The 23,628-nt window shown below is 40.8% G+C and overlaps 1 protein-coding gene across 1 annotated transcript in view; it reads right to left on the reverse strand.

Annotated features, from left to right (window-relative positions):
- Nucleotides 1–23,628, reverse strand: part of LOC111228257 (tenascin-like) — a 44,890-nt gene that overhangs the window by 16,813 nt on the left and 4,449 nt on the right. The window contains exons 3-9 of the mRNA XM_022754110.1: nt 21,643–21,906; nt 21,434–21,549; nt 20,755–20,908; nt 10,683–10,952; nt 8,994–9,179; nt 4,970–5,059; nt 2,902–3,165 (exon numbers count right to left, since the gene is read on the reverse strand). Coding sequence (XP_022609831.1) covers nt 2,902–3,165; nt 4,970–5,059; nt 8,994–9,179; nt 10,683–10,952; nt 20,755–20,908; nt 21,434–21,549; nt 21,643–21,906 — 1,344 coding nt within the window. The remainder of the gene's footprint in view (nt 1–2,901; nt 3,166–4,969; nt 5,060–8,993; nt 9,180–10,682; nt 10,953–20,754; nt 20,909–21,433; nt 21,550–21,642; nt 21,907–23,628) is intronic.

Below are 23,628 nucleotides of genomic sequence, written 5' to 3' on the forward strand. Positions count from 1 at the left end.
TGAAGTTGTGAGAAAGATGCTCTGATGATTATTTAGTAACAGGTCAAGTCTCCTAGTTGGCATTAATAAATCTGTCTATAAAGATTTAATAAATGGTTTATATAAGATATAAGTGTTTATTTATGTATTTGTTAACAGCTGTAAGTCCTCCTGTGGTTGGTGTGTTAAAATAATGATAATAAATGACAATACGGTTGCTGTATTTTTTAAGTAGTTCTAAGCTGCAGTTTAGGGTAGTAAAGTAGTAAATTAGGAAGTAAAGGGTAACTGTGGAAACATTTAATAAATAAATTACATTTTCCCTTAATATTAATAAGTTTTGGTTTTGGTTTTTCTAGCCCAGGTTTAGCAACGTTCACCTCTGAGATTTAAGCTTCCACGCCACTACAATGGATGTGAATGGAATTTCAGTTGTGGTGTTTACAACAGGGTCACTGTTTCTGGGAATCTCTTTTTCCAATGGTGTGAAAAAACCTCCCACAAAATTCAATTCTTCTTCCTTGTAGTGAAGTAAAAACAGAGATCTCAGAGACAGATATCTCTGAATACCACTGTTTGTAATAAAGTCAGTGGTGCAGATGTATTTTTTTGCATTTTGAGTAAAGCAGTTCTTTAAGCTCAGTTTCACCCCTTGTTGTCACATGCAGCTGGAGATGTGTGTCGTGGCGAAATCAAATGGACTCCTGAGATATCACTTTGTCATTCTGATATCTGTCATTTGATACACACACGCTGATATAATACTACAACATTAAAAATGCATCAGTCTTCAAGAACGAGACTGGAGGCTGCAGCACAGATCATGTCAGTGCATGCAGGACAATGATCTTGCCTTTCTGATTTCCCCCGCCGAGAATCAGCTGCTCATGCACGTCATCATGTGAAGTAAGACAAGCCAAACTACTGACACTGCAGCTGATAACAGTTCAAGACTCCTCTGTGTTTTAATGATGTAATGTACAATGGCAGTCAAACATGTTTGTTCAGTTCATTTGTACAAATACAGGCATTGAATGTGGGACTACTGCTGAAGTCACTATAATTTCTACATTTGTTATCATTGTTCTTTCAGTCTGTGATTCTCTTCCAGTTAACTGATTAGTTTAAATTATGTTAATCCTGTCTTTTGTTTACTGATTTCCCTGGTGTTTATTATATTGGTTTGTTTCTACATCTTTTATTAAAGGTATTAAGGATTCTTGATTTTTAGGAGCACATTTTGCCTTGGTATTGATTCAGCAGGTCACTCCCAGAATCTAATTCTTGCAATTGTTTCGACGATTGTCAGAATCATTGAATCCCCAACCTCCAAACCTCATCTCACCTCGTCCACCCCTCCTCTCTCCTTCAATCCGTCGTGTAGGAGAGTGTGATCTGTGTTTGTGCTACATGTCTGGGGATGATAAAGGCTGCAGATCGGCCAGGCTGTGGATTAGAGGGGCTGCTGATTTTCCCCGAGACAATGTTTTAACAGGAGTCCCAGCATGTGGCCTTTTATCTGACAGACCCACAGTTCATCGTGGTCAAATCGCACAAAACCAGAGGGGAGCAGGGCTTACGCCAACAATTATCACATGAATGAACATTTTGCAGCGTGCACACATGTCCATACAAACTCCCAGCCTCCCACACACACACACACACACACACACACACACACACACACACATACTCACACCAACACCCAAAGCTTCACTCAATCTCTATCAGTCTCTCAATCATACGTGCCACACATGAGCGCACAGACAAGTAGACATAAAGAGTAGACACATGCACGTGCACACTCACCCACCCACATCCATCCCCACACACACAGAGACACACACACACACACACACACACACACACACACACAGAAGTCTGTATTCTGTTTTTCTTGGCAGCCTGCAGTCCACAAAAATGCAACAAAAGACAGTTATTCCGAAACTCACCAACTTTTCCCTCATGCAATATCGATTTTTGCCCGTAGCCATGCATTTAATGGGCACTCGTTGCATAACGGGAAGATTTACTTGTGAAATGTTTGGCTTGGAGGCACCCTGACCGCAGCACGAAAAATATACCACAGTCACCTCATTTGTCTTTTCTTGTTTTGGTTAAAAAAAAACTGGGAAAAAAGAAAAATAATCCCACATGCTATAAATGGACCTTGACGGAGGGGGGTAGAGACAGAGTCTCTTACATTGAGAGCCTAACAATGAATTCAATTCATTGCCTCAGTTTGGCTGCGGCACTAAAAGGACAAAAAAAAGTGAACCTATGGTTAATGAGAACTTCTCTTATTCTCTAACACTGCGCCACCAGCTAGAAAGTTCATGGAAACAGAGAGCTACATTCAGACGAGCCTCTGTCTCAGACACATTTTACACATACTGAATCTCACACATGCCAAGTCTCAGTGTGGCTACTAATACAGTCAAAGGCAAAATTTTACTTCCTCTCTGGTTGTATGTAGAAATGTGACTCACGTAAAGACATCGGTGCAGCTTTAAAAAAAAATTTACTGCAGCCCTTGTTACTCTGGTTAATCCACAGAACACACTAGTTCTCATAAGGACTATTTCTTTAATAGAAAGTTGCTGCACTGAAAACCGTCTGAGACAAAGTCTTAGAGTTAGAATATTCAGGACGGTGTTTCTGGAAAGCCACAACTATCTCCATGGCTACTACTTGAGGTTTTTGTAGTTCAAATGAATCAATTGTACAGAAATAGCCTCCGACAGAAATCTTATGTGGGTAATCATATAGAGCAAGGTATCTGAAGTGTCAGTATTATCATGCAGAAATGAGTGGAATTCCTCTGTTTCCTCACAGACCTCTGTAATGTCAAACAAGGTGCCACCAGCTTAATCAGAAACATTCTGTCTGAAAATAGGAAGTGTGTTTTTTGGCAGCACTGACCTGTGGGTGCTGAGATTGTAGCCGGTGCGCTGGTCCTGCGGCCCCTCTCAGCGGCGATGCTGACGGTGTACAGCATGCCGGGCGTCAGGCTCCTCAGGGTGTGCGACTCAGAACTGCCTGAGACCACTTCCTCAGACCTGTGGCCGTCAGCTGAGACATAGACCAGCCTGTAGGAGTCCAGTTTGGCCAGGGGGCGCTTCCACTCCAGCATAATAGTGGTCTCCGTCACCTCTGCGACGGTCAGGTCCTTCGGAGCATCCAGGGCTAATTAGAGGGGTAGAGGAGAAGTGGTGAATGGATTCTTGTCTGAGGCAAACCTCGAGGCCATCATCTGAGACTTTTTTATATGAATTTATCTTTTGTTATTCTTGAGCGCCAATTCACATAAAATTATACAATATTAATCCAATCAATAACCGTGTTATGAAACTTCTTCTTCTCTAGCAAACATTTATTTCAAATAAAGAGCAGAGCAACTGGACAGATAAGATGGAGCAGCAAAAGCCACAGTGGCTGCACAGTCAAAGAAAGCAGGACCATACTTTATGTACCATACATACATTACCAAAGTATTGGAAAAACAGTTTGCAAAGAAATAATATTCTGAAAACCCAACCTTGGCGGAGGTAACTATGAGAGAGCAGAGTTATGTTGCACAGTTTGGATGCAGCTTGTTAAATGTGAAAAAACAAGACTAGGTCTATAGTAGTATATATGTCTGGACCGCCTATGGTCAAATCCTGATTTTATAACTGCAGGGTTTTTTCCTGCATAGAGAATTGCGAGGCGGCTGCTTCCATCAAATTTCGGCAATGTAGTGGCGCTGTATCATAATCCGTGCCTCAGGCAGAGCCGTCCGAAATTGCCAAAGAAGAAGAATGCAAACGTGCTGGATTTTCTGCCTGTGGGAGGCGGCAGCAGCAGCCTGATTTTGCGGCTCTACAAACAGGTGAATAGGGTTGCCACCCGTCCCATATAATACAGTATCATCCCGTATTTGAAAATAAAAAGCTGCTTCCTATATTGAATCAATGTGGGATGCCTCCGCCTCCCGATAAAATTCTAGTACTTGTTTTCTCGGTACTCGGTGGATCTGAATCAATATGGGACACCCTAACCCGCAGGAAAGGGCCACAGGCCGGACTGGAATCCGGCCTCCACAGCAAGAACTAAGCCCAAATGGCACATGCCTCACCAGGTGAACCATTGGGGCCCGAGACAGATATATCTTATTTAGTCTCTCACACAGCTCACAGTCTCCATCTGGATCCACAATAGTTTAGTCTTTATTTACTTCAACTCCAGAACGTAACAGACTTTTATTAGAGGCAGGTCTTCTTGTCTAACTCCCTCTGTTTGATATGTAGAGTTGGTCATAGCGATTAGTATGAAGCCTCTTTACCGATGACTTCTCTTTCTCCCTCCCTCTCTCCTGCTCTCTCCGCTCAGTGTGTCTTAAGTTATTCCTCTGCCTTCGTTAGTAATAATGATACATGTAATGAAAGTAGTTTATTTGCTGTAATGGAGGTGAGGCTCAGTGTATTGGAAGCGCTCCTCCTCTTCCCTGCAGTTCCCCAGCACCCAGGAAACCAGAGCAGCTCGGTGGACTGCAGCTCGGCCCTCGGCTGACCAGTGTTGGAAATATTATCAGTCAGTCGATCAGTCAGTCAGTCAGTCAGTCAGTCAGTCAGTCAGTCAGTCACATTCCAGATTATAGGCCTGGTCCCACTGTTGTGGTCCAGCCAAAAATTTTTCTACTTTGCACTACATTATCAGTCTAAAGATTTGTGAAACACAATCAAAATAATAATAATAATAATAATATTAATAATAATTAACAAATTCAATTTTTTTGCAGGCCACATTTTTTAATAAATTCAACACATGAAATTATTGTGACTGTGAGCTGGAAGTTTGAGATCTCAGGTCTATGGAAAGCAGCACATGTGTAAGTGTACACACATGTATGTTTCTAACTACATAAGGTGCATATACTGTATGTATGTGGATATACGTATGTATGCCTATTAACGTACATATGAACACTGAGTACGTGAAACCATCTTACCAGTAACTGCATTGGTGGTCGTGGGCAGACTCTCCCGCTCATCTTTCACCGCCGTGACACCCATCCCGTACTCTGTGCCAGGTCTCAGGCCTGCATAACAGCACCAAATAAAAACACTGTGATACAGAATCATGTTTTGTTTGTACAAATCCACTGAGGTGTCACTAAATGAATGATGGGGAAGCTCTGCAGTCAAGTGGCCAGCTGTTTGAGCTAATGGTTCCAGTGCCTATGGCAAACACAAAAACGCTCTCATGCGGCTTGATTGCATAATAGATTGCAGCCTAATTGCATTTCATGGTAAGTCTGCGCTCACCGTGGAACATCAGTGTTGTATTTGCATTGATGGATCTATAGGGCCCTTGTCGCAGAGCAGAAACACTACTTGCTATGATACGCCAGACTCTGGTGGCCCTTTGGTCCCTACAATTAAGCCCTCTCTCGGCCTGATCGCCTCTAATTCCTTTATTAACTCCCACAGAGGTCATCACACGCAGAGTCTTGCAGCATGAAATTACACCTAATGCCCAGGAAACTCATTATCAATAAAATCACGAGCGTGAAGGCAATTACAGATAATAACTGCGTGAAAGAAGTGCTGAGGTGTGTGTGGAGCGAGGGGGACATCGGCTGAATGGACACAGTGCTTTATTTCCATGGGATGGGCCTCCCAAGGACAAAGAATTGGGCCGGACAAAGACACTGTTAACCCGTTTTTAGAAGCTTTTTTTTTTGTTGTTTCTCATGGTGTCTAATCCTGCCGTGCAGCAGCACAAAGTGTGGAAACAAACAGAACAGAAAAAAAAACCACATCCGCCTTAAAGCATGGCTTTATAATGTCAGTGGAGCAGATAGATGGAAAAGCGTCTACTTTTCTTGTTTGAGCAAGATCTCACAGTGAAACAATCCGTGGTGTTATTCCATTTAAAGTCTGAATGCCAAACCCCCCTGGGTGGTATTCTAATAAAGTGCCTGTTTTGTCGATGGGCAAACATTTCAGTACACAAAACAAAGGCAACCCTTTTTGGAAATGAGCAGGCTGAATATAACAGTGACCATGTAACACGGAGCAACACAAACACTCGTCCAAAGAATTAGAAAAATAAACACATCAAACTTTATCTTTTGAACTTGAAGCAGACTCTGGAGTATGTAAAGTATGCAGTGGATCAGCCATCCATTTTGCATTTTGGCAGTTTTATACTGTAGCAGCGATCAATACTGGTCTTGGTCTAATTGCATGGTGACATGGTGAGTGGGTGCAGGGCCATAAATTAATTAAACTCTCAGTTACTGCAAAATCCCTGATTCTTTGAACTCAGAAACTCACCAGCATCACATTTATCATTTTAATAACTTTTGCTCTTCTAATGAAAAGTCTTCGATAATAAGATACGATATTTTGGTAACACTTAATAAACAAGTACTACTGACATTAATGTTTTTTTTTACTCTTTTTCTCTGCTTCTGTAACCTTGCTTTTTTCTTCACCCTATAACTGCAACATTCCCTCATGCTCTCTCTCCAAGTGCTTGTCTGAATAATTTCCTATTTGATGAATGAACAGAACAGACCTCATCCCACAATAAGTGACTTCTGCAACGATGTGGTATCACAAACAGGATGCCAATATGACAAATATTGTGGGTGAGTAATCTGGCGCCACTTTACAATCAGACTCCCCTTATAAAGGATGTATGAATGGTTCATAACTAGTTCATTAATTGGCTTATTAACATTTATAAGCTGTTACAACACATTAGATAAAAGTGACCTGTTGCTTGCCACATTTCTCTGCACTGTTAAACCTCATTTCTCGTTAGTTACTTAGCTTTCTTTGTTTTCTCCATCATCCAGCATTTACTAATCAGTTACTGTTATTTATAACTGGTAAAAGGAGCCTTATAGTAACTCGTTAATAAATGATGCAACGATGATGTTTTACACTTTATTTAAGGCTCCTTTTACCAGTTATAGGTGGCAGGAAGTCATTAGTGAGATTAATGAGTAGTAAGCATTAACTTGATCTTGCCAAATAGTGAGCCTGCATCACTGTATGAAAACTGTTAAACTCCTTTATAATTATTTATGATTTATAATGTGTTAACAACTTAATCAATAACCTAACTATAAACCATTTATAAATCCTTTACAAGGGTAGTCTTATTATAAAGTGGTACCAGTATTTATTCCTGATTGATGACATGACAATTATGAGTCTGTGAGGTCCCATTCATAGTAAAGAGAGTAATGGATTAGTAGTGATGAGCAGGGGTGGAAGTAACCAGTTACATCTACTGAAACAAAGTCATTTTTTGTGTACTTGTACTTTTTGGAGTATTTTTAAAAATTTTACTTTGCAACCTATGAAGTGGAAATTGCTTCAGAGTTAAAGCCAAAGTCACATGATGAAATTACGATGAACCATGTGAGAACGCAACAAATGAAAGGAGCCTGTTCTGCTGATTTGATGCACCACCTGGCCAGAGTCAGTGAGGTGTGCAGCACCTGTCTGCTGTTTCTGATGATGGATGTTGTTACTGCAGCTCATCAGCTCAGTGTCTAAAAACCTGGAGGAGCAGTGAGACAGAGGCTGAGTGGACTGACGATATTTTGCACTGAGAATGAGCGAGCAGAGAAGTTTGATGTAGAGCAGACTGTGGAGGACTTTGTGCTGCATGAGCCTAAGAGTGACCTTCAGACAGGTGTGTGCGGCAAATGGCTGATTGTTGTAACTCACTGTACAGCATTAACAACTACTGTGTTGCCTAGCAACATAGTGTTTTGTCTGGTTTGGGCTGCATTTTCTGCTGCTTATTGTGCTGTTGATTCTATATGAAGTGGCAGCTGTTTGATTTATGTTGCTTAATATTGCTATGTAAAGACACCTGCCACCTATTTTGTCCCATTTATAGCAATGGCGTTAGGCTAAATAACAGCTCCGCACACTACATCCTCCATAATTATCATACAGGTGAATCAACAACTCTCTACACTAATTCTAATAAAAACTGAACATTATAAAGGAAGATTTAATGCAGGATTAGACTGCATTAGTTTTAGCTAGATGTACCTAATAAACTGCCAACTGAGTGTATACTTGTAATTATCTCTTGTATGCACAGACTGCAAAGTGCTTGACTGGAATTAATTGGTTGCTTTCTGTGCAGTTCTCACTGGGAAATAACAATGCATATACGGCTGGTAGCCAACAGATGTAATTCAGTTTAATAGTTTTACCATATAATCATCATTATTACCATATAATATTTTTACTCCTTCCTTTTAAAAACGTAGTTAACGCAGTTAAACTTTGCCAGGTTGTAAAAAGTCTTTCCATCTCCTAATAAGACATTAAGGCTTTATAAGTTGTAACAAATGGCTTTATTAACAGTTTAAAAAATTACTTACTCATCCTATATAGATTAATTATGATTATAAGCTGTGAATAAGAGCAACTTTTGGTTGATGTTTTGAAAAATTCTTTTGGCTGCTGTTCACCCATATCCAGAAGGTAACTTAGTCTCCTCCAATTGACTGTAAGACCACGTCGTTTCTGGAAGATCATCTGGACCATTTATTAACAACTGGTTGATGGATCACATGTAAGACAGTGAGAAACTGGGTAAAGGGCAAAGACGTGTCTTCATGGGGGATGATAACTACCAGCCAAAGAGATTTTTCACAACCTGGAAGTTGTTAATTGCTTATTAATGGTGTGTAAAGCATTAGCAAATTATTGATTAACTGTTAATAGAGGCATCTATACAGTGGGTTCCGAAAGTCAGACCCCTCTGTATATCCATGACAACTGAGCCACTGATGAAGAACCTGAGAGGGGGATGAAAGCTCTTGAAACCTTGAGTCAAGGATGTTATGCAAAATGTTACATAACACTATCTCTGTGTCTGTACCCTGCACATAGCTCGTGGTAATGTCAACCTGGGTGGATTATTGTGTGTGTGTGTGTGTGTGTGTGTGTGTGTGTGTGTGTGTGTGTGTGTGTGGCTTTGCGGGGTAGTACCTGTGATCTTAGCCTGGGTGGTGTCCTTGGGTCCCGGGGGGAAGAGCAGCTCTCCATGCTCACCTCCAGACAGAGGTCCATACTTGATGCGATAGTTGTCCACCTGAGCTTGACTGTTCTTCCACTCAAGAGTGATGCTTTCGTCTGTCAGTTCCACTGTCTGCAGGTCTCTGGGGGCGTCCAGGTCTGACACACAGAAATGGACTTTAAATAGGTGTGACTTTACACTAACCTACATTTAACTGTACTTCTAGTCCAGGTCTAAATTTAAGTAGTTCCTTTTATAATCCAATCCGATTGATATCGGGGGATTATCATTATTTTATACACTAAAAAAATATTTAGTCAAATATTTAAGCTTTATTTATCTGTACTAATAAACTTAATGTGATCCATATGCATGTTTTAAATAACAATGACCAGGGACTGTAGTCACAAAGCATCTTGAGGCTGAGAGTAGCTCCCAATCACAGATTTAGGAGAAACTCTGTTTCTGGGCGTCAGTCCTAACTGTAGGACTCCTGATTGTTTTGACTGTTTGAGTAATTCACAAATCCACTTAGCACTAAAAGTAGCACCTAAGTCTGGGACAAGTTATGCTTTGGAAACCTTAAACGATGCTGAATTGCTTAAAAGATACAACCACAGTCACAAGGGAATAATGATTGTTGTGAAGGATGCGATTGGTTCATTGCTGCATGTACAGTTGTAGACATTGTTGTACAGTGTCCAGGATCTACACACGAGTCATGGATCTTAATGGAGAGTGACCTGAGGCAGCTGTTTGACAGGATCGTATTCCAGCCGGATGTCACTTGGTGGGGGACAGTAGATATCCATGTGAGACATGGCTTCTCACACAGGTGGCTAATAGGCTGCCAGTTAGCTTTAGTTATGTTGATGACAGGTGAGGTTTTTATTTTATTATGTATTATTTATTTATTTCTATTTTTTTTCCATTGAGTGAACTGAATGTAAGCTTTTATTGTAAAATGAAATTGTCGACACAAACCTGATCATACTGCACCTAATCTGTTATCATCTAATTTGTATTTGTTTTTTTCTCAATGCGTTTTTTTAATTATTACTGCGGGATGTTGCACATGCGTTTTCACTGGCGCACACCGGTCTTTCATCAACCAATCACTGCGGTTCTTGTAAGCAAGCTCGTCCATGAAAATTTTACGCCAACCGTAGCAACGGAGTCGCACCCTTAGCTCACGGGTTTTCACTTTTCCTTAGTAAAAGTTGGTCTCAGCATCTTTGTGAATAGGACTTAGAAAAAAGAAAACCTTTAGTTTGAAACTTTTAGTGGACTTAGGAGTACTCCCAGTGGTAAGATAAAATGCTTTTTTGGATATGGGCCCAGGTTTATATTGCATAAACATGGCTATTTTAAACACATTTATTAATACTTTAACTTAAATGTCATTGTTTCATTTGTGTTTTACTGACAAATATGCATAAATCTTAAATATTAACCTAGATATTAAGATAAATCTTAAATATTAGGATAAATACTTTTTGAGTGTACTTGGGGGGACATTTGGTCCTTCAAAGAACACACACATCCACTTACATCATGCAACAGGATATAATCCCTAGTGAACATATAGCCGTAAGTAAAGTATTTGTGTCGTAGAAGTCATTAGACTATAATAAAGCACAGCAAATTGTTACTAGTCTCACCTGTGAGGAAAAACTCATAAACAGGAATACTGGTCCTCTCTCCTGTCCGAGCTGTCAGGGACACCTCGTACTGGGTGTCAGGGGTGAGGCCTCCCAGGTGGTACTGGGTGTCAGTGGAGGACAGCTCCACAACATTGCGGTCAGCGGGGTTGGAGCTGGGCCCGTAGGAGACGCTTATTCCATCCACCGCGGCCACCGGCTGGAACCATGTCACCAGTGCTGTGGTGTCTGTCACGTCACGCACGTCCACCTGGCTGGGGGCATCAATCACTAGAGGGGTAAGGGGTAACATAGTGAAGGTTGTTAAAGGACTCTTAATAGATTAAATTCATTCTATCTGCATACACATATGGCCAAAGGTATTAAAGTTCCTCTCCAGACATTTTGTAAACGATGAAAAAATTGTGTTTAAAATGTTTTTTCCACATAAAAAGTGAAAAAAAAAATATCTAAAACTTGGACTGTAAGCACATCTATGCTTACTTCCTCACTGAGAAATCTGGCTCATGTCCCGCCCACCACAGCTTCTTGTGCTGTGTTGACAGGTGAAACAATGTGAGCCACGTCTTTGAGCCTCAGTCAGACCCAGACTCAGAGGAGGAGTCTGTTGTGGAATCAGAGACTAGCAGACGGATCAGAACGCTTAGTGTAGTTAACAGTGTTAGTAGTTGTGCTAATGCTAACTATCTCTCTCTGTACTGACAAGGTTTCAGGTTTATTTAGCCCCGCCCCCTGTCCCCACAAGTTGACAGGATTGGTTCATTAGGTTTGTGACGTATGAAACCCTGGCTGTCTGAATCTGTTTTTATGAGACTGTCATTGGTTCACTGCAGTTCAAGGTTCAACACTCAGTCATGGTGTTGATGATTATTTCACTCATGATACTGTATGTCTTGTATTATATAAAAAAAACATCATATGGATGTTAACAAATTTAAAAACTTGATTTTCATTGGAGGGGACCTTTAAGAGGAGCAGCTGTTGAAGCCCTGTTAGACCAGTGCACTTATTGTGCGATGACAAATTCCAAATAAACATGACTATTGTTCTGAAAATGACAATGAATGATTTTCATCTGCTGATTTTCAACGGGACTCATACACTGTGTTGCACAAAACTAAAGCTGCATTGGAAAGTATTAAAACACAAATCAATTAACACATTTCATTGTTCGTTAAAGTATATCATTATAGTTCTATGCAGACCTTCCTGTCAATGGTGTTATGTTTGTGCCTCAATAAATACAATGTCATTCCTCCAACTGGAAAATTGGGCAACTAGGAACTACTGTTATTATTTCCTGTTTTATTCGAAATCACCCCTCTTTTGCGTCCACAATTGTTTTACTTCCTGCTCCTCTGTGTGTCTTGTCTGTTTTATTGCCTGCCCTGCCTGATTAGTTTCACTTGTTCCCAATTACCCTGTTCCTGTATTCCTCTCACTCTCTGTCAGTTTGTCTTTTTAGTTTTTCTGAGTCATTTCCTGACTGTCTTCTTTGTTAATCTGCTTGTGTTCTTAGTTGTTGTTTGTTCCCGCCTATGCCTGTCAACTACCTACCAGTTCATTTATCCATCTGCCTGTAAGCCTGTTTATTTTCATTATCAAAGTATATTCTCTGCTTCAGCCTCCTTTGTGTCTGAGTTTGGGTTCTCTCTGCCTGTGCAGTGACAGTATGAATTGACAAAATAATGGACTGAGCAGAAACTTCTGGTTTGGTGAATGGAAGAGAAGAGACGCTGGTAGGGAGAGATGAAATTGGCATGCAAGGAAGCATCCTCAAAGCCATGGCTGAGGGATGCCTCGCCTGAGTGGCTTAAGGACTTTATAAACACCTCTGATTCCCCAGACTCCAATTCTTTCAGGCTGCTAGCCATCATCCAGTTACCCAGCCGGCAAGCCCCAGGCCCACCAGCCTCCAAGCTGTTTCCCAGCCAGCCTCCCAGTCGGCTAGCCTCCAGCCTGCTAGCCATCGGCATGCTAGCCTTCAGTCTGCTCTCCAGGCAATTCGGCTCAAGTTCATGAGCCTGCAGCCTTCCCGTCCCGAGCCAGCTAGTCCACTGTCTGCTCCTGTTCCCAAACTGACTAACATGTCTGATCCTGGCCCAGAAGACCTTGACCAGACCCCTTTCTTTGGGACTCATCTGGCAATTTCCCTCAGATATCCTGGGGATGGGAGACCATAGAACGAAACTTGAGTCACGGAGACATCAATCAACCAGGCTGCCCGGCTCCACAGTGGGGCTGTCAACGATCATTCGAGATTCGATTATATAATTGAATTGTAAGAAAAACCAGACATTCAATTGTGAAAATTCATATTAGATTGAGAAAAAAAAAAAAAGCAACATGACCACAGTTGTCTTCCCCATGACTTGAAAATTAAATGTAGGTCAAGCTGAAACGAGCAAGTGCTTCAACAATAACATATGGATTTTGTGGTCAAGCTATGTAAGCTACAGTGAGCCTGGCCAACCATTCCAGCACTCGCAACCTTAGGGCACATCTCGAAAATATGCACCCAATGAGCACCTATACAAGTAATTATGTATGTTTGAACCTAATTTTTTTTCAAAGACTATTTAAACATAATTTTTGGGCATTGGCTGGCCCAGGAATCTCAGCGAGACCCTGAGCCAGATCCTGAGTCGGCTGTCCTTGCCCGTCCCCTCTGCTCCTGTGTCCTGGCCAACGTCCCACCATTTCCTCAGTTGGCCATGCCAGCTGACGTCCTGTCTGTACCTGAGTTGTCCGACACCAAGCGTTTTCCCCCCCGAGTCTGTTCCTGAGCTGGCCATCCCAGTCAAGACCATTCCTGCACCACTCTTCAGCGTCCTGTACACTGGTGTAGGACTTTACATAGAAAACAACAGGTATGTGTTTGGACGAGCATCATACGCTGTCGGCTACACCGCCGTTGAAAATGAAAAGGACGATGAGCTAGACTTTGCCATACGCTGCTTTGGATTGTTGACTGCTGTCTCTGGGGCAAACAAAGATAAAGATAGCTCAATTTGGACAAGCCAGTGTTTTGTAGCTCAGTTAAACGGCAACAACAACTGAAAACATATTGCATCACAAACATGTGGTCAAGCATGGTACTGCATCAAGCACAGGTTTGTCTGTGATTGGCCCCAGAGCATCCACAGTTGTCTGTACAGTCACATTTGGGAAACTTTCACAGTTTCCTAGTGAGTAGCCACTGTTGTACTTTAAGAAGTGTTTAGCACTGTCACATCACAGTGAGAAGGTTCTGGGTTCGAACCCCTTGCCTAGGGCCTTTCTGTGTGCGGTTTGCATGTTCTCCCTGTGCCTGTGTGGGTTCTCTCCTCCCGCAATCCAAATGCACATTAGGTGAATTGGCGAGTCTTAAATGCCCATAGGTGTGAGTGTGAGTGTGACTGGTTGTTTGTCTCTGTATGTCCGCCCTGTGATTGACTGGCAACCTGTCCAGGGTGCACCCCGCCCTCGCCCAATGTCAGCTGGGATTGGCTCCAGCCCCCTGCAACCCTATAAAGATAAGCAGTATATCCGGTATTGATAATGGATGGGTAGCTACTGGGTACATCACATGGTGTGTAAGAAGAACGTTCTCGTTAACACAGTAACAGCAGAGAGACAATTTGAGGACTGATTTAAAATAAGTGAGAATATCTGTAATACAACTGCTAGTTGAGAAGTTGTTTTAAGATCATGGTCAGCTACTGAGTGCTCATTAGATGTAACGATACTGTCAAACTTTGTGTTTGTCTCTCAATTTGCATTTGTTGATGTCTTTCATAATTGATGGGTGATCATTATTTTAACGAGGAGCGGATAAAATTACTAATATCGCAACGATTTTAAAGGCCAGTGAAATGAAACTTGACAGACAACTGGCCCATGGTGAAATGCATATCACATAGTCAAAAATCATTGCAATCGTGCCACCATGTGGCCAGTTATTAATTTATTTAGTTAACTGACTAACATTTATATACCTATATTTTTTCTTATAAGTTCATGTCCCTTGCTTTGACCACTATAAAATCCTTTTTTATGCATGAGTCGCCATAAACCACAGCAGCAGATGTAGCAATCACATGTATTTTTTTTCAGAAAATGCAGATTTTTCTTTTTTTTACCCTTTGATTGAAATGAATCCTGACCCTGACCATACACCATGAAGGATGGAAGCACAGGTTGAGTGTGGAGGGTTGCCTGGGCGTTATATGTATGAATACAGTCATTTCAGCAATGTAGGTACTGACAAATGTGACAGCCCTCTCGCATTTATGAGGTTATTCAAACTATTTATAGATCAAATCCCAGTGCCCATGAAGGGCGCCTTTTCACCGGTGCTGAAATTGATTTGTCACACGCAAGCAACTTCAGGAAAGTCAAGCCTCTGTGCCGGGCTGATAAAATGAAGAATCTATGTTTGAGATTAACACAGATTTGTCATCTGAGAAGGCTGCGAATGTGACGTTCAGATGTCACAATACCATTCTCCTGGGAGGCCGGTGACCCTCTGAGCCTGACTGCTTGACTGACTGGTGCCTCCCACACATTGTGGGTTGGGTTGGAGGGGAAGGAGAGAGAAGAGTGGAGCGGAGCGGAGCAGTGTCACACAATTAGCCCTTCAGCATGCAAATCCCACAGTACGCTCTGCAAGGTGGTGTAATGGGAGACATTAAGAGAGCGACAGAGAGCATCACAGATGAGTCTGAGCCTCATAATCCAAATAGTGCTGACAGGTGGGTGTATATATTTGTGTGCACCAATGAATGTGTGCATTAACCATAGCTATAAAAAATATTCATCCTCTTTGATTTTTTTCTTGTCTTACAAGGTTTTAGCCAAGGAGAAACTGCTCTATTTTTCTGCCAAAGATGAAAAAAACAATTGTCACAAACACACCAATATGTTTTTTTTCCACCAGCTTGTTGCTCCTGCCATAAACAAAAAATAAAGAAAGAAAAGAATGCTCATTTTATTGTCAAATGATGTGAAAATTTAGTTTCATGTTTTTATTAACTTCCTGTTCATTTTATATAAAAATTGCAAGAAAATTAACATTATAATAATAATAATAACAATTATATAATATTTTTTCCTTGTTATCATAGCATGCTAAATCATTCCATTTTTATATGAAACTTTTTGCATTTCAACATCTCACTTTATCTTCTCATGACACAAAACCTTCTCACTATTACACAAAATCAACATATGCTAGTACTTTATAATACAGGCCACGATTTACAGTGTCATTTTGTTGTATGAACCAAGAACCAAAAAATACTGACCAGTTCCTACTTGTATTTAAATGTACTGTGGAAGCTAACATGACTATGGGGAACAAGGGATGTAATTGTACATAATTTTCTGCTACTAGGGGTCTCTCTACCAAAACAATAACAAAAAAAATGACATTTGGTGACGTGAAGTAGTGTGGGATCATGGGAGTTGTAAGTCTTCAATACCATTGCCATCGTTGCAGTCAGCTTCTCCCAGTTAGTCTAGGCCTGAAAGTTTCTGGACACATTTGGGATTGGGGTTTTGTGACATTTTAATGTGGTAAAGTAACATATTATAGCTTAGTGTTTTATGCATAGTATAAATACTGGGCGCCTACAGGGAAACAGTACCCTGTCGACAGCCTTGTTCAACTGAAGCATAAAACTATGACCTGGCCAATGATGTGGCAACCGTTTGCTAAATCAGCCAGCCAAGGACACAGCACTTTATCAAACCTGGAATAACATTTCTCCTCTTTTGGTAGTTGACACCGCCTATCCTGCACCTCAACCATATCAAGGACCAGTCAGAGACCTGAACTGAGATCAACCCTTCGTCAAACAAGCTGAACTCTAAATAGTCCTACTAATGGAGCGTTACTGGGATCAGCAACTGTAGTGTAATTACTGAATTCAAACTGTCTTACACTACTTATGACCAAAGAAAGTAGAGATAGATGTCAGTTTATTAAGAAGGTACAGCTACTAGCATCTTTAAGGCTAATTAACATGTCACATCTTGTTTGTTTAATCCATAAAAGTGACAAACTGTGGTTTTATGTTTCAGTGTAAGTAGAGTACAAAGAATCCATGTATCCACATATTGCTCATATTGAGATTACATTAAAAGGATTTTGTTAAAATGAGAAATCATGGCTTGAATTTGAATCTGGACAACTGCACTTATTTTTTTTCTGGTGGCAGCAATCCAGTCATGCAAAGGATTTTCTTTTCAATCTGACTTTTCTCACAAGAATGTCACCCCCCAAGGTTATTTCATTAATATAATAGGGATTTAGAGTATGGGGTGCATTTTTGTTAGAGTGCAGAACAGTATGTGCTACTCATAAGAACAAAGGATTCAAACATAACAATACATAAAGCTACAGAATGGACATTATCACTGCATTTCCTTTTCACTGGCTTAGCTATAGAAGTCACTGAAGAAATGAGAAAAAGACGACTTAATGTGCTCTACACATAGTTATTAAGTAACCGGCTCTTACTGCTGGGTTTATGAAAAAAAAAAAAAAAAAAAAAAAAAGTAATGACAGACCTCTAATGGAGTTTCCATGCATCCTTCTGGCAGAGTGCAGACCACTTTCACACCATAAATAAGCAGAGAAGTGGCCTGACCCACTGCTGGAAGGAAGCCGCCATTTACTGTATTAAACTTAATGCTGAATGTATGGCGACCACTGTTGATACTGCTTTGTTGAAACAGAAAGCTCCCAAGAGTAGGAGCACAGTTTGAGTGAAGGTTTCAGTTTCAGCCCCCCCCCCCCCTTTTTTTTTCTTTTTTAAAGAAAATACACATTTAACAACTTCAGCAGGAGTTGGAGCAGTGTGTGCTAAACCCCCCCCCCGGTACAGTCACCTAAAAATAGCTTTGTGGTTGGTGGTTGATCTGGCAGGTGAAATCACACATTCAACCCTGTTTTCTCTCTTTATATTGATCCCCAGCCCCAAGTTCCCGAGAGTGTGTTACAAGCCATTGGGCTTTATTGCCTGATGGAGCTATGGAGATATCTCATAACTTGCCAATAGGGCTGGAAATCCATATCTCTTTTTACTACCGCCACTAAATCACAACAATACAATGAAATCTAATGAGCTAATCAGTCAGGGTTGACATGTCAGCCTGTTTACAATGCTCTGCTGGGAGCTGCAAGATGGATAAGCCAGATATAGAATTCAATGAACCTACACAAGGTATGAAGGTGACAACCTGTTTTTGCACTTAACTTTGACAGCTGTAAGTGACACTTTATTCCACAATAACCTCTATTTCTGGAAAATCCACTTTCTCAATCTGCAGCTCTGGCCCAGAACGCTGAAAAGAGAGTTTTGGCTTATTGTCTGGTGAATGTGTTTTTAAGGATTAATACCAAGAGGTCAAGACTACATTTATTTGATATACGCTACAGCTTTAATATTTAATTTAGCTTTTCTAGAATCCATCAGCCAGGAATTTATCCCTCCATTGTATGGATACTTTTCTGAGGGTCAAGGGTTTTTCCAGGGTCATAAAGAGCAAAGAATTTATCCAGAATGATAAGCTACTGCTGATGTATGTAGGTCTGACCAGCAGTAAAGGATATACCATTTATTCACAGTGTTATGTGTTCATAACTGTGCTGTTCATCCCTCATCTCTTAGTAGGGGTAAGAATTTGACAATTTAACACTACATATCAAAATATAATAAGATTTCCATTTGTTGTGTCAAGGCAATATTGTGCGGTTGGCCTACTAGAACAATACCATTCTAAATGATGGTCATGTATTAAAATGTAAAATGATGACCTTGCCTAATTTCTTTGCGATCTAATAATACATGTAAAATAGATACAGGGACATTATATGGTCTAAAGGGGTGAAAGGAATCTAATGAAGTCTTGTGGGTCTTTTTTCCATTCATAGTGATGATTGTGAGCTTGAGGCAGTTCTATAGGTTTCTCTACTCCAGAGCAGGGGTGGGCGATCCTAGGATCTTATATGGTGGACAGTCTTACTTTGGCCTATGATACTTTTTAGATGAATCATACAGATCGCGTCATTAAAAGGAAGGCTAAACACATAGTTTCAGATACAGTACCTCACACCCACTACACTCCGAGTTTGAACTGCTTCCATCTGGCTGTCTGTTCTTTTATTCCCTACGCCATACAGGCACTGAACACAAAATGACCGCACGAGGGAACACTTACTTACTTGTTTTGTTATTTTATAAGATTTGCTCTCTGGTATTTATTTATTTCCCCTATCTGCTGCTAAGCACCCATTTGCACTATGGTGTGTTTTACATGTTGTATTTTTTTAATGGTGTGTTTTGTTATGTGGATTACATGTATTTTTTTTTTTATTTATTGTACTTTCTTTAGAAGAAGCCAATGACAAATTTCCATTGAGGTGGACGATAAAGTCAATCAATCAATCAATATTTACATGTTTAATTTCAGAAGTTGAGTCGCTGCTAACCAACCCATTGTTAATTGTTTAACAGCTAGCCCACTAACTGTAGCTGGAGACAGCAGTCCTTGTTCTGCTCTGCAGCCTCTGTGAGTCTGGTGAAGCTCCACATGAACAAGTTCTCCACCTGAGCAGAACAAGAACCACCATCACCAGCTGCAGTCCAAGACGTGGTGTTACAGTCCATCTGTGGGACGGACTGTAACAAAGCAGGACGAGCCATGAACGCGACTGAACTTTCAAATTAAAATATTTAGGTATAACACCTCATAAATAAAAAGCAGCATTGTCCAGACCAATACTCCATATGAACAAAGTGTAATTGGTTGTGACACAATTTGTAAACAGAAGACTTCTGAAAGAAGCATCAAAGTGGTGGAATGATATGAGGCTTTCAGAATAAAATCAGAGCAGAAAGAGTATGCAGACATTTGGGAGTTGGGCCTTTAGCCTTGAGGTGAAGTGGCAGCCTTGTGTGCAGGCAACTATATGCGTACTAATCATGTACTAATCAAGCGATCACATGAATTCAACTAAATCTGTGGAGATACTCACAATTCAGATACAGGATTAAGATTCTACCCAAAAAGATTGTCATATGATCTTTTGGCCAGATTGCTCACCCCTACTCCACAGCCAACTCGCAGAAACCACACTGTCTTGTTCAGGTTAGATGTTTTAAACTAGGGATGCCCTGATTGATCAGCCACTGATCATTATCGGCCGATTTTTATTAAAAATACGTGATTGGTAGATCAGAATTAATGCCTCTAGTCACCGATCACCTTAAAATAATCACCTGTGGTTAATACTCTGGTGTCTGCCAGCGCCTGACAGGCCACCAAAACAAAACATGAGACTGATATAACGTACGAAATCTACAATGCATGCCAAAAATGATCGGTATCTCACTCATAGCTGATCAGTATCGGTGTCATCACCAAAAAAATTGTGATCGCAGCATCCATATCTTAAACCAAGAATGCTTAATATTCATCACTTATCATAGTACAAACAGCCCCCCACAAAACAAAAACAAAAACAAACATTAATTACTGCACTTTTCAAGCAGTGGCAATAATTCTTCAGGCAGGTCCCAATGAACCCTTGCAGAATGCAACAAGGTGACATCATTAAAAGAGCTACGAAATACTAACAACTTATTTCTCATGCAAAGGCAGAGTGAAAGAAGAGATGTGATGCCCATTTCTGTTTCATGACCCAAAGTCTCCAACTTCCTGTGGTTCCACACAGAATCAGAATCCAGATAATAAAGAAAAATGACTGGTTTTCACCTCATTATCAAATTCTTCTTGGTTTTCAATCCACATGTTGCCACAACAAAAGAAATCTGGGCTGAGGTGGTGCAGTGATCTTTTTTTTGACACATTATCAGATACATTTATCAGAAGACCCCAATTTTCCAGAAGCGAGGGTGAAATGGTTTGAGGAAAAGTTTAAAAAAAAAAAACATACAGTAAAGGGTTAAGTCATAGAAACGAGTGCGAACAGACTATACGCTCACCCTTCTGGAATAAAACCATTCCAATAAGTCTAAAACAAAAGACTGATAAGCCAGTTAGCAGCGTGAACATGTACACTTACTTGTGAAGACGTTCTTGGAGGCAGGCGGTCCACGCTTCTTGTTCTTCACCACCTCCAGTTTGACCTCGTACTCCTGGCCGGGCCCCAGGCCCGACTGCTCAAAGGTGGTCTCTGGACGGCCAAGGGAGTTAAGAATCTCACCATCCTCCTCTTTCTGCCAGCACCAAAACACAGCAGTCATCAACCACTTCAAAGACTAGTCCTGGCATAATGTGAGCAGTGGGGGAAAGAAACATCCAAATCATACATAATGGCGCTCTGGGTGGCGTTTGGACTTAAGAGTTGACAGGGTACTCAGTTTAATAGTGCGGCTTTGAGTAGATCTCAGTGGCACTGTTTGGAAAGGTTTCTATGAACACTCAGAAAGGAAAATAAAGCAGTAAACAAAGTAACATTTGCTATGTGCTGTATGGGGTCATTGAAGCTGTCAGGACATGCTAACAGCTTTGACTGCTGTGTTTTTGCATTCTGGCTTGGCTAAACCACTTTCCACTGGATATTCACTCTGATCCTCTTGTACGCACATTAGGGAATTACTGAATTTGAAGACGGGAGTCTGGAGTGATTCATATATGGTTTCTACCCGAGGAAAATATGGATAATGATGTGGTAGGCTCTAGAGTTCAACCACCTCCTGGAATACAGAAGCTCCATTAACATAATGGGAAGCAGGACTCACTGTATTTCTGAAGATGAGGTTCCAGCCATCGAAGGGAATGTCCAGTGGGTCCCACTGTACCTCCACTGACGTCTCCCGCACTGACTTGAACTTGAGTCCTTCAGGCTCAGGCAGATCTGGGAGAAATGGAGCAAAAATAAATCTAAATACATTTCATCCGTATTTTTTGTATTGCATTTTGTACATTTCCACAGAGAGGAATCACATACGTGTTGCAACCCTAGCACTGACGGGAACACTCCTCTTGTTGCTGAGAACAGCGTAGACGCTGATCAGGTACTCCACACCAGGTTCAAGCTCCCGAACAGTGGCCATCTTCTGGTCCCCAGGCACCTGCATGTCTAGCTCCAGACCTCCTGCTGCTGTGGGCACGTAGGTGATCAGGTACTCGGTCACACGCATCTCATTCTCCCAGGTCAGGTCCACCGTCTCTGGGTTGACCTCCACTACTTTTAAGTCCTTGGGTGGTGAGACTGTGGAGAAACACTGAAAGTCAATTATATTTACTGAAGATTTTAAAATGTGACTAACATAGTGATGGGGTTTTCTCCAAGTACTGTTTTGTCAAAAAATGTCCCCGTAGGTAGATGAGCTGACTCGCTGAGCATTTTCACAAGTGACAGAAGACAGATAACGTCAAGTTGATGCCTCGAGAATTTGGAAATTGATTTACTTTATCTCAGCTCATATTTTGCAGAAAATATACATATGAACTGAAGACTGAGCACAGAAGTCACAGCCATGCTGACATCCCTGCTGTAAAGTTCATTGAAAGCTGTTATTGTTATATAATACAGACTGTTCAGGGATTTAAGTGATTCTTTCATTGACTTAAGATGGGGAAAAGTTACAGAGGGACAAAATTCATACATAAATTGATATATGTCATATTTAATACACGAGTGAGTGTTTTGTAGACATTTTCATGCAATGCTTGATCTGAGCTGCTGTGCAGTCGGAGATCTTTGGAACTTTCTGACTGTCTTCACTGTAGATTTACCCCTCGCCCCTCATCACGGGCAAATTTTCCAACAGCAGAAGTTTCCAACACCGCATTTCAACTTTTTTCCAAGTGAATTCTCAGAAAGTAGCTGAGCAATATACACCGAAGCAATTCACTGTATGGTCAGTTGCAACAGGAAATCAAAACTCATCTTCCACCATTTCACAATCACATTGAATAGAAACATTTTCGATCTATACTGTATGTACCAAGTAGAAAATGTTCAGATAATATATTTGCCAGTGTAAAGAAATGATATAACCGAACATGGCTTCATCAGATGCCAAAATGTCTGTATTTCTGGAAAAAGGAAAAATAAGATGACACCCGAGTACTCATTATTAGATTCCTATGAAAGTGAATTTCCACAAAAGTATAACATTTTATATTTTCTTAAATGCTAACTGGAGTCAACCTTGAGTGTCTCTTGACAAAGCCCACTGTATATTTTCTCACTATACATATAAAATAAAAGACAAAAAAATGACCTCAAAATCACCTGTAACTCATACAGGTGCTTTTTGTCGTCTTTCCCATGTGTGTCTAATCAAACAGATACTAACCGATACTAACTGACCTCCACTCAATACTGTGCCTCAACGCATGCTGTGTCAACACAGACAGGCTGATTACAAATTGCTTGATTTCACCACACTTTTGCTGTCAGAACAGGCGCCTCCCCAGGAAGGCCAAATTCACCATTTAGCAAGTGCACCAGGGGGCTCAAGTGGATTAATATGTACCATATTCATTTTTGAAGGCATCTGCTTTTTTTCATTTTTGTTGTATAAGTGTATTGATGTTCTAAGACTTCATATTTCACAGATAGAATATGAACTGGCTGAATAATTTAGATTAGTAATACTGTGTAGGTTTGTTTTTGTTCTTCTGTGGCGTGAGGATTCTCAGCTGAGGGTTGAATATTGGCATAATATTGTGTGTGGTAGCATACGTAAACTGAACTTTTATTCACTGAGCCATTTTAGCATATCTTTTATGGCTACTATGTAATCTCATATCATACAGAAGTTGCCAGTATCAATACCCCTAAGAAACGTTCATCTCCATAGAAACACATGAGGTCTTTAAGTCCCATCTCATTCCCACCTTACAGCACACTTCATGCCCTTTTCGGTCCTGCAGCCTCGCAGACCTAGCATGATGACAGTCAAGACATCACTGTACATTTGGG

The sequence above is a fragment of the Seriola dumerili genome, unplaced genomic scaffold (assembly GCF_002260705.1).
Source record: "Seriola dumerili isolate Sdu_G_001 unplaced genomic scaffold, Sdu_1.0 BDQW01000017.1, whole genome shotgun sequence".
Lineage (NCBI taxonomy): Eukaryota > Metazoa > Chordata > Actinopteri > Carangiformes > Carangidae > Seriola > Seriola dumerili.